Source organism: Marmota flaviventris, chromosome 9 (assembly GCF_047511675.1).
Source record: "Marmota flaviventris isolate mMarFla1 chromosome 9, mMarFla1.hap1, whole genome shotgun sequence".
Taxonomy (NCBI): domain Eukaryota; kingdom Metazoa; phylum Chordata; class Mammalia; order Rodentia; family Sciuridae; genus Marmota; species Marmota flaviventris.
In genome coordinates, this window is record NC_092506.1 from 45,475,008 (window position 1) to 45,487,467 (window position 12,460).

Genomic DNA, 12,460 nt, shown 5'->3' on the forward strand with positions numbered 1-12,460 from the left:
TTTAATTAATTGCATGTTATGTGGATTTCACTTCAGTTTTTTTAAATTGTAGTCAGACACAACACCTTTATTTTTTATTTATTTATTTTTAGTAGTGCTGAGGATCAAACCCAGAGCCTCGCACATGCTAGGCAAGAGCTCTACTGCTGAGCCACAACCCCAGCCCTTCACTTCAATTTTTAAAAATGAAGAAAAATGAACAGCACTTAAGAGATTTCTGGGACAGTAGCAAGAGTACCAACATACACATTATGTGGCAGAACTTTTCCTTCAAAAATGAAGATGGTGAGGCTAAAATTAAAAAGACCAACAATACCTAATATTGGCAAGGATGCAAAGCAATTAGAACTCTCTTACAGTACTGGTGGGAATATAAATAGGAACAACCATTTTGAAAAACTCTTTGATAGTTTCTAATAATTAAACTTACACTAACCCCATAACCCACCCATGATTTCCCCAGGTACTTACCCAAAGAAATGAAGGCATATGACCAGGTAAATACTTACATACAAATGTTCATATTAGTTTTATTCATAATAGCTGCAAACTAAGTATCTATCAACAGGTGAAATGAGTATTTAAAATGTATAAACAAAAGAATACTTGTCAGCAAAAAAAGGGAACAAATCACTGGTATACCCAACAACATGAATGAATCCCAAAATAGTCATGTTGGGTGGAAGGAGAAAAGATTAAGTCACTACGATTCTAAGTATATAAAATTCCAGGAAATGAGGCCAGACATGGAATGAGAGATGAAATGCAAAGGAGCACAAAAGAATTTTCAAATAACAGAAATGTTCTGAATCTTGATTACAGTGGTGCATAACTGATTATATCTAACAAAATTTCCTGCACTGGCTGGGGATGTAACTCTGTGGTAGAGTCCTTGCCTAGCATATGCCAAGTCCTGGATTTTATCCCCAGAACCATGCCACGCCCTTGATAAAAAATGTCATTGTGATGTATACTTTCATTGCATGAGTGCAGTTTATTATACATAAATGTTACCTCAACGAAGTTTCAAAAAGAAGGAATGGTATGAACAATCATCCTTATCAGTAAAAGAAAGGAGGAAATACTCACCTGGGTTTGAAACAATAAGCATTTTACAATCAGGACTATAACGGACTATAGAAGGAATGATTGATTTCATGATAGTCACATTACGTTGGACCAGATCAAGGCGACTTTCTCCTTCTTTCTGCCTTGCACCTGCTGTGACAATAACTAATTTGGAGTTTTCAGATACCTTGTAATCTAAAACAGAAACAACAGTATTTGGATCAAGATTGCCATAATTATTGTGCCTTAACTCTTCAAGTCTATCATCTGCTCTTGGTATTAAAGTATGAGTCTACCTTCATGTCTGGCATTTACAAATCGAGACTTTCTATGCAGTAACATGTATAAACTGAAGGAAGTCTTGTCATTACTGTTTGCCAATTTCCACACAGACACCTCCAAATATTTTATAATAAAAGAAGTTACCATCCTTTTTAGCCTACATTCCCAGATGATATTAAGGCACAAAGCAATAAGTCAGATCTCTGGCTTCTTAGAAACACCATAATGAGCTGAGTGTGGTGGTGCATGCCTGTAAAATCAGCAGCTGGGGAGGCTAAGGCAGGATAGAAGGATTTTTATTTCAAAGCTAGTCTCAGCAACTTAATGAGGACCTAAGCAACTCAACAAAACTCTGTCACTAAATAAAATGTATATTAAAAAGGGGGGGGGGGGGGGCTGGGGATTTGGCTCAGTGCTTAAGTGCCCCTGGGCTTAATACTGAGTAACAACAACAGAAAAAGCCCCAAAACAAACAAACTCCACAATGAATCAGAAGGTTAGAACTCTGAGAGTTCAAAGCATATATTTATGTATATGCTTTAGAATTCTAAAGGCCAGAATATATTTACATCAAATTATTTGTTTGGGACTTTATTTCAGACCATGAACAAGTACTTAAAACAATCTTACAAATGTTTCACTTATTGAATCCAATACCAATGTGATATAATGCTTATTTATTATAATAGTCAAGTACTTTTTCAATTACCAATTCCTCTGCTAAGCATCTCTTAATCATATAATTCACAATCTCTTTAATTGGGAAGGGGTATATATTCCCCAAAGATAAACTTAAAATAACCCTTTTTACTCTAAACTTTTTAAATTTGGATTCATCAGGGCTTAGTGCTGCGGAAAGGCATATGTGTCCAAAAAATGTACATAAGCCCAAGGTACTTTGGAAGGATATTCTAACAGGACAATGGAAAGGTCCTGACTCAGTAATTGTCTAGAGTCGGGGGTCTGTTTGTGTGTTTCCACAGCGGCCCCAGCAAACTTCTAGCTGCCAACTGATTGGCTCCTCTGCGGTGATGCTAATTGGGCTGTTTCCCCACCCTTTCAGACCACGGAGCTGCTCATTGGGGGACTTTTTTTTTTATGCCAATATAGTAGCTTTATTTTCAAAACATGAAATTTCAATGCATATTGAACATTCAATGTATAACCCACTCTTAGGAATTTACTCAGAAGATACACTTTCAACAATACAAAACTGCATAAACATAACATTATGCATTGCTATATATATTTTTAGTTCTGTTGGGAACAACCTAAAGGTCTTTATCTAGAAGATTGATTTGATATAATAAGCCATTGTATAACCACACAATAGATAAAGAATTTTTATAGTACTTCAGGTAAATGGATGGAACTAGAGAATATCATACTAAGTGAAATAAGCCGATCCCAAAAACCCAAAAGCCCAGTGTTTTCTCTGGTAAGTGGATGCTGATCCATAGTGGGGGAGGAAGATAGGGGAAGAATGAAGGAACTTTGGTTTGTGTAAAGGGGAGTGAAGGGAGGGGTAGGGTTGTGGGGATGGGAAGGATGGTAGAAAGAGACAGACATTATTATCCTTATACATGATGATTACATTAGTGGAGTAACTCTGAACCATGTACAGCCAGAGCAATAAGAAGTTGTGCTCCATTTGTGTACTATATGTCAAAATGGATTATACTGTAAAATAAATTTTAAAAAACTAAATATTTTCTAATTTCCAGTGCAACATTTTCTTGAATTAATGTATTATCCAGATGAACTGTGCAACTTAATTTGTAAACTTTAAGTGCTATTTAGTTATTTTTCTATCATTGAGCCTTAATATAATTCTAAGAGATCAAAAAATATATACTACATAACTTCAGTTCTTTGAAATTCATTGAAAATTGCTTTGTTGTACTCTATGGTTCATTTTGGCTAATGTTATATATTCACTTGGAAAGAATGTATATTATTTATTTGCACAGATTTTATAGTTGTTTGTGGTGGAAAAGTTAATTACCAAATCAGCTATTCTGTCATTCTCAATACTAGAATTCAGTGAAAATTCTAGAATCCTTGCATCTACATTCTTACCATTTTTCCCTGAGTACAGGTAAAAAGTTAGGAAATAGCGTTTGAAGGGTCTAAATAATTGATTTTTTTGCTCCTCACAAATTAGGTTTATTTATGCCTGGGAGTCTTTTGTAATTTGCAAGAGCTATTATTAACATTCTCTCCAGCAGAAAAGCAATTATGTTTCTACTTCAAATTTCTAAAAACATTTATAAGAAAGGGAACTGTCAGTAGATATTCCAAATTATTTTCCTTACACATCAACATTACACTCAAGGCATCATCCTAGTTATGTAACACTTGTTTATTTAGCTTCTCACACGTCTGTTTTGCTTCCCCAACTATATTAGGAGTAGTCTGAGGGCAGAGACTATGATGTGCATGTCTTTACATCTCTCTTGGGATCTAACATGTTCTATCATGCACAATAAATGTTCATTAATCAAAAAAAAAAGAATTTTTTAAAGCATTTATTGCCTATAGTTTTCAAATAGGTATTATAACACCATATTATCTTCCAATGGCTATGTCTTAAACCCCTAACTTGATCATAAGCTCCACAATAGGTTCTGAGCTCATATTTCACTCTTCCTTCTACAAATATCTTAGCACCTTCTGTTTCCAGCACATGGACTCATTCATTGTACATATAATTAACACTGAAATAATCAATGATATTCCACTGCTGTCTTACAGTAGAGCTCATAAAATGTGTTTCCAAGGGCTGTGGTTATGGCTCAGAGAGTGCTCGCCTACCATGTGTGAAGCCCTGGATTCGATCCTCAGCACCACATATGAATAAATAAAAATATTTTTAAAAAGATGTGTTTCCAAAATGTTCTACTGTAAATCATTCATATAGAAGAGTGTATAAGAAATATATTAAAATTATTTTTAAATATTAAAAGTTAACCACAAGAATTGATAGAACACTGCCAAACCCTTGAAAGCCCCTGTGTACTCCTTATAGATTACATCAACATCCTTCATATTTGGAGGTTACCAACTCTTTGGACTGTTGGAAATCATAACCTTACCTTTAAAAAAATAGCTTTAGTCACCTATGCATATTTAAATATTAGTTTTAGCAGTTTTTGAACCATATACATTCCTTTAGCTAACATCCACATTAATGTCCTGTAGTTCATTTATTTGCATTGCTACATAATCTTACAAAGCAAGCTATAAATTAAACCATAATACATTCTTGTATATGTATCCTAGTGTAAATGTGCACCTAGGAGTGCAATTTCTGGGTTTTATGTTCAGCTTCTCCAGGTAATGAGGAACTTTTTAAAAAAAAAAAGTTTTACTGGGTTGGGGATGTGGCTCAAGCAGTAGCGCGCTCGCCTGGCATGCGTGCGGCCCGGGTTCAATCCTCAGCACCACATACAAACAAAGATGTTGTGTCTGCCGAAAACTAAAAAAAAATAAAAATATTAAAAAAAAAAAAGTTTTACTATGACACTTCAACATGCCATGTTTGAGAGCACCTATTGTTCCACCTTCTAACAGTGTTATCACACATTTGTCAATATAATTGGTGTATAATCATATATTGATATGATTTTTATCTTCCTTTCCTTGTTTACTAATGAGATTGTCTTTTCCTAGATTTATAGGCCATTTGACTCTCTCCTTTTGTAAAATATTCAAGTCATTCCCTGTTTTCTATTGGGCTATGTGTATTGATCTTTTTTCCTTTTTATTAGTTCATTATAATTACACATAACATAGGGATTTGTTATTACATATTTGTATGTACACACCACATAACAGTACATGTACATTCATCTTTTTTTAAGGGGGGGTATCAGAGATTGAACCCAGGGCACTTGACCACTGAGCAACATCCTCAGCCCTTTTTTGTATTTTATTTAGAGATGGGGTCTCACTGAGTTAGACGGGGCATAACTAAATTGCTGAGGCTGGCTTTGAATTCTCAGTCCTCCTGCCTTAGCCTCTCAAGCTACTGGGATTACAGGGGTGCACCACCATCCCCGGCTGTATTTATCTTATGAATACAAATATTTTTTTATTCTGAACACTATTCCTTTGTCAGTTATGATTCAAATATCTTGTCTCAGTTTTCCACTCTTTTTATAGTGTATTTTTGTAAACACAAACTCTTAATTTTCTTCACTGTTTATGCTTTTTGTTTCTTTGTGTTTAAGAAATTCTTCCATACTCTGAGGTCATAAAGATATTATTGTCTGAGCAGAAAGTTTGCTTTTCATGTTTTGATCTTAAACTAAATTGGATTTGATTTTTGTGGGAGGTATCAGGTATGGGTTTTTCTTTCTTTCTTTCCATAAAGATAGGTATTACCATAACTAAAATTTCATAAATTCATAAATTTCTGATTTATTAAATAATATTGGTGTTATAGCCAATATTTTGTCTATGCACTTAATTAGTGTAATTTTATGAGTCCTGATATATGGTAAAGCAGTTCCTATGACCTTGTTTTTGAAGAGAGTCTTTTTGTTGGGTTGTGTTTTTTTGTTTGCTTGTTTTCTCCAAGAATTAGGGTCTTGCTATGTCACCCAGGCTCCTCTGGAACTCCTAGGCTCAAGTGATCCTCCTGCTTCAGCCTCCCGAGTAAGTAACTGGGACTACAGAAGTACCACACTGTGCGTAGTTTCTCTGACAATTTTTACAATCCTTTCTTTTCCTTTAGTATTGCCTAATTCCTTAACAATGTGTCCACCTAGGGATTTCTTTTTTTTTTAATATATTATTTTAGTTGTTGATGGACCTTTATTTGTTTATATGTGATGCTGAGAATTGAACCCAGTGTGTCACACATGGTAGGCAAGCACTCCATCACTAAGCCACAACCCCAGCCCACTAGGGATATCTTCAAATTTTTCCTCTGTTTCATTCACTTTTCTAATTAGACATACATTACAGTTTGTCATTCTATCCTCCATGGTTTCTGTGTGTGTGTGTTTGCTGGGAACTGAACCCAGGGCTTCAAGCATGCTAGTCAATCACTCTACCAACTAAATTACATACCCAGTCCAACTATCCTCTATGATTCTTAATCTGTCGTACCATCTAGTTCTTACTGATTTCTGAGTAACTGTTTTGTATTTACTATTTCTCTCTTCAAATGTGTCTATCATGCAGTTTTTAATTTCATTATATTTCACACTTAGAAGTTACATTTGGTTATTTTTAAAATCTGTTTTTTATTTTTTAAAGTTGTAGATGGACACGATACCTTTATTTATTTATATGTGGTGCTGAGGATCAAACCCAGTGCCTCACACACATGAGGCAAACACTCTAACACTGAACTACAACCCTAGCCCCTTAAATCTGTTTTTATACTTTCCTGTATCATGCTATCTTCAAGTTGGTCCTTTAATTCTTTAAATAATCATATTTTATAATTTATGTTTGATAATCTGGAAATCTACAGTAACTGTTCTTGTCATCCCTAATGGTTCTTCTTCATGAATTTTCTTATAGATTTAATTATTCCTACTGTGAGATATTCATTTTTCCTAGAACTTTATTTGTGGAAGAACTGGCTTGCTGTTCCAAATTAGTAACAGTCATCATCTTCTATTAAAGTGTCTAAGAAACAACTTCACTTCCATGGTTCCCATTAAGTAGGGAGAAGTAAATTCTTTCTAAGTCATCCTTACATTAAGGATACACACAGTTCAGGAATTAGTAAATGATGATGGCTACCAGCCAGTCATATCTGGCCCATCACTTGTTTTGTACATACATTTTCATTAGAACATAGCAATAGGGGCTTAGGTTGTAGCTCAGTGGTACAGCATTTGCCTGGCATGTGTGAGGCACTGGGTTTGATTCTCAGCACCATATAAAAATAATTAATAATGTGTCCAATCTAAAACTAAAAAAAATATTTTTTTAAAAAAAAAGAACATAGCAGGGCTGGGGATGTGGCTCAAGCGGTAGCGCGCTCGCCTGGCATGCGTGTGGCTCGGGTTCGATCCTCAGCACCACATACAAACAAAGATGTTGTGTCTGCCGAAATCTAAAAAATTAATATTAAAAATTCTCTCTCTCTCTAAAAAAATAAAATAAAATAAATTTTTAAAAACACCATTATTTCAAAAAAAAAAGAACGTAGCAATAGCCACTTGCTTATTTATTATCTATGATCATTTTTGCATTACAACAGCAGAGGTGAATAGTTGAGACACAGACCATATAGCTGACAAAGCCTAAACTATTTACTGTCTGGCTCTTTACATAAAAAGTTACTGACTGGGTGTGGCAGTGCATACCTATTATTTCAGCTAATCAGGAGGCTGAGATAGGAGAATCACACATTTGAGGCCAATATCAGCAATTTAGTGAGACGATGTCTCAAAATAAAAACAAAAAGAACTGGGGGTATAGCTCAGTGGCAAAGTTTCCCTGGGTTCAATCCCAATACCCCCCCCCCCCCAAAAAAAAGGAAGGAAGGAAGAAAAGAAAAAGAAAAAATTTACAGATACATGGTGTAATCCATCAGGGTCCCAGACTTTTGGGGTAATCTCCTATTCAACTCCTCTGACCTCCTCTATCCTGAGACAGTGAAAATCAAAATTGGTGTTTACTAGGTTTGGCTAATGCTATCAGGGTGAAAACTAGCTAGAGTGCTCTGCTTAACTCTCTCTGCCTGTTCTGTAAACATGTCACTATGTTAAGTAACCTGGTATTTCCTTAAGGATTGATAAATTTTTCTCTCATAATTATGCAGAAGTTTTTTTGTTTGATATTGGGGCTTGAACTCAGGAGCACTCAACCACTGATCCACATTCCCAGCCCTATTTTGTATTTTATTTAGAGATAGGCTCCCACTGAGTTGCTAAGCACCTTGCTGCTGCTGAGACTGGCTTGAATTTACAATTCTCCTGACTCAGCCTCTGGAGCCGCTGGGATTACAGGTGTGTGCCACCACACCTAGCTCTGTTATATTATTCTTAATCTCATTTTTCATGTCAACTGTTTGATGATAAATTAAACCTAAAAGTATTTCTATGAAAATTAAATTGAATGCTTTGGAGAGACATATTAAAAGCACATTGCTCAAAAACTATCCTTTCAGGTATAAAATATTAAAATGTAGAAAAATCATAAAAGTTTTGTAGAGTTTTATAACTTTATTGCTTTAAGAGTATCTTTAAATTTCTTTTAGTACTTCAAAAAAAATCAAATTGATCATTATTGGTGGGCTTTAAGAAAGACACCACAACTGGACCTGGTGGCACAATCCTGTAATCCCAGTGATTCAGAAGGCTGAGGCAAGATGATCACAAGTTCAAGGCCAGCCTCAGCAACTTAGGGAAGCCCTAAAGCAACTTACTGAGACTCTTGTCTCAAAATTTAAAAAATATATAAAAGGGATGGGGACATGGTTCTATGGTGAAGTGCCCTGGGATGGGGGACATGTGTGAGAAAGGCACTGCAAAACTTTAATCAACTGAGTCATACTGAAAGGCCTTATCCTACAATTAGAAAATTAGCAAATGAACTTCTAAATAAATTTATATATTTTGGGTCAATATAATAAAATGATTATGATGGGTTGTTTCTTACATTTTAAATTAAGTTGCTAGTAGAGAGTAATCTGTTAAATCACATTACCAAGGAGTGTACTATTCACTCTGATATATAATAAAATAATTTTTCCCCAATACTCTGAGGTTTTTTAGTTGGTCAACACATGATGTTAATGGTAATGGGGCCAAGTTCTCCACTTTCTATATTCTATGGGCTGATGCTATACCTTCATATTTGGTCCTCTATAAACACAGAAAGAAACATGTGAGAATATGTAACAATTCCCATCATTATGTACTACAATGCACAAATAAAAATTTTGGAAAGAAAAAAAACCCATCAGTTTATTTTGGGCTTCAGCCTACTCAAGAAAAAAAGAAAAGACAACCAGGTGGAAAATATGAAGAAATACATCAATAATATTGCAAAAACTGCTCAAGACTGCATTATTTTGACAAAATATGTGAGACAAAATGACAAGTTTAAAAAGTATATTATAGTTGGTTAAGTAAAAAACAATTGCATAGAAAGGGAAATAAGTAAATAAAACCATTAACAGAAGATTCAAATATTCTTTATACTTTAAATGTTTTCCAAATTTCCTCCAATTATAATTGTTTTTAAAAAAACTTATAAATTATGTTCTAATGACAGTGTTGTTTTTAATTTTATATTTATTGACATCAATTTAGTAAAACTTCATTACTTTTTTAAAGCTCTGAAAATAACTTTATAAAACTAAAATTAACCTTTTCCAGATACAATCTTTGAAGTACTAAAGAAAAGACTGCCGTGCTGAAGATCCATCGTTTCTCCCTTCAATTTGTCCTCTGCGACATCAACAAGGGCAAGTTCATCAGCCAAATCCTAAAATACAAGAAAGTTCTGAATAATATGTTCCTACTTAAGTTCTAGGAGAATGAAAATAATTCATATGGCTACTTTATAACCAAAGGAGTCTCATATTTTTTAATTGGAAAAATGACATAAAAATAGTTGCTGAATGTGCTCTTAGAGTGACCAGTAGGAAAAACTGTTTTGCCTTCACCTAATTGTTAGAATTGTTTAGGATGGTTTTATTTTTACCCCTTCAGGTATCAACGTAAACCCAATAAAAAGGTATACAATTCTTTCAAATGGTTTTATTATATTTAACTTTAAGCCTAATTCTTGAGTTGACTGAAGATGCTTTTAGTATGCCTCCTTATGGCCAAACAGGAAGCCACTTATGGTGAACATCTAATACTTTCCCCAGTATAACTTTTTATTTTCTCTTTCCCTGTTTCTCTTCTTCCTTCCTTTCTTTTTTTTTTCTTTTTTGTCCTAAAATCCAGAGGAACTCTACCACTGAACTACATCCCCAGCCCTTTTTATTTGAGATAGAATCTCACTTGTTTACCAAGGCTGATATCAAACTTGCAATCCTCCTGCCCCATTCTTCTGAGATTATAGGCATGTGCCACCACACCTGGCCAGTATCCCTTTCTCTAGTAGTAGAATTCCTTTTTAATGGGAACTCATTACAGGTGGTTAAATGCAGTATAATTGATCTTAGACCTCCAAAATAAAACCATGCCCAGCCAATTGTTTAATTTTCTCTTTTTGGCCACAGCAACTTGTTTATAAATGAGTTTATGGCCCAGGCATAATGAAACAATGTCTATGAGGTTTGAACATGGAAGATGGGAGACTGAGTCTCACTTTTCTTTGGAATCGGGCTCAAAGAACAACATAGGACTCTAAGAACAAACTGAACAGCCATCTTTACAAATAAATAGCACAACGTGGCCTAAGAATTAACAGAGGAAATCTAAACCAACATATGCAGAGACTGTGTCTTGGATATGTCTGAATTCTAGGATCCAGTAATACCTGAAGTTAACGTTCTGCTCTTAGATTTTTCAGTTAGATACACAATTTATAGTCTCTTTATGCTTATTCTAATTTCAACTGGGTTTTTTTGTCATATGCCTAGAACACAGAACTATATAGAACAAATGCATTCCCTTAGATTCTGGTGAATAGAGTCCAATAATGAACAGTAAGGGAAGAGGTTCAAAGTCCCTACCTACTACTGTTTATTGTTCTGTTTGTTCTGTTGAGATCAGGCATCATATGACCTTTCTGAAAAATTGTATAGAGTTGTCTGTCCCTCAGTATCCAAGGTGATTGGTTCCAGAACCTGCCTCAGATACAAATTTGAGGAAACTTAACCCTCTAAAAGAAAATGGCAGCCAGACTTGGTGGCGCATGCCTGCAATCCCAGAGGCTTAGGAGGCTGAGGCAGGAAGATCATGAGTTGAAAGCCAGCCTCAGCAATTTAGTAAGACCTTAAGCAACTTAGTGAGACCTTGTCTCAAAATAAAATATAAAAAGGGCTGGGGTGCCTGGTGTGGTAGCACACATCTGTAATCCCAGTAGCTGGGGAGGCTGAGGCAGGAGGATGCTGACTTCAAAGCCAGTCTCAGCAAAAGCAAGGCACTAAGTAACTCAGTGAGACCCTGTCTCTAAATAAAATACAAAAAGGGCTGGAGACATGGCTCAGTGGGTAAATGCCCTGGGTTCAATCCCTGGTACCAAAAAAATAAATAAATAAAAGTAAAAAAATAAATTTACTAAATTATGTGTCATGTATCAGGAATGGAAGGAGAATGAGAAGTTTCATCCAGAAGGATTACATATGCTAAGAAAACCAAATCATATCTATAGATTCATTTTTACATCAGCTTGTGTCTCTCTGTATCTGGTCAGGAAAACACTTTATTTTAACATAGGGAATTTAAATAAAGAATTGGTTAGACAAATATTGCAGGGCTGAAAGAGTAAAAAGGGAACATATGGGGTAACCCAGAAATAGCAAATGAGTTAGAACCTACCATCCCTAAAGCTGAGGAAACAGAGAAAGAAAGCAAAGGAGGTGCTTCATGGAGCCATGCTCAGACCCCTGTGGGAGAAAAAAACCTTACTGCTGACGATCCCACCGAAGAAGAAAGATGAGGCCAATGCTGGGACTTCCAAAAGAGACTAGAACCAACTTCTAATACTTGGGCAAAGGACACTAGTTGGAATATCAGTGACCAGAACAACAAGCAAACAAGGAGGTTACTTCTCCCCTCCTCTCTTTCAATTTCTGTGCAATACCCCTTATTGGCAGATGCAAACTGCAAAAGGAGGAAAATACGCAGAGGCTCACTGCCAACGTCACAAAGCAGAATATAGAAAGTTTGGGAACTAATAAGTGACAATAATTTAATAACTAGGACAGTTTTCCTTTAAAACTTGAACAGGTTTCCAGACAATTCTCCTATCAAGGGAATGTTAATAGCTCCATTTGTCATGACTGTTAAACACAATGCTCAAATAATCCTTAAACACTGCTGGCTTATTTTTTGTTAGCTACAGGTATGGGTGTGTAGCTCAGTGGTAAAGTGCTTTTCTAGCATGTGTGAGACCCTGGGTTTGATTCCCAGCCCTGGGGGTGGGGGGACGTGAACTACATATTTGTGAGTATATTTCTCAA

General features: G+C 35.4%; 1 protein-coding gene across 4 annotated transcripts in view; it reads right to left on the minus strand.

The window, feature by feature from the left end:
- LOC114098188 (L-lactate dehydrogenase C chain) overlaps positions 1 to 12,460 on the minus strand; it is a 42,656-nt gene that overhangs the window by 25,723 nt on the left and 4,473 nt on the right. For all 4 annotated transcript variants that reach the window (XM_027942303.2, XM_071616347.1, XM_071616348.1 and 1 more), the window contains exons 3-4: positions 9,690 to 9,807; positions 1,090 to 1,263 (exon numbers count right to left, since the gene is read on the minus strand). In XM_027942303.2, the coding sequence (XP_027798104.1) occupies positions 1,090 to 1,263; positions 9,690 to 9,807 (292 nt within the window). The remainder of the gene's footprint in view (positions 1 to 1,089; positions 1,264 to 9,689; positions 9,808 to 12,460) is intronic.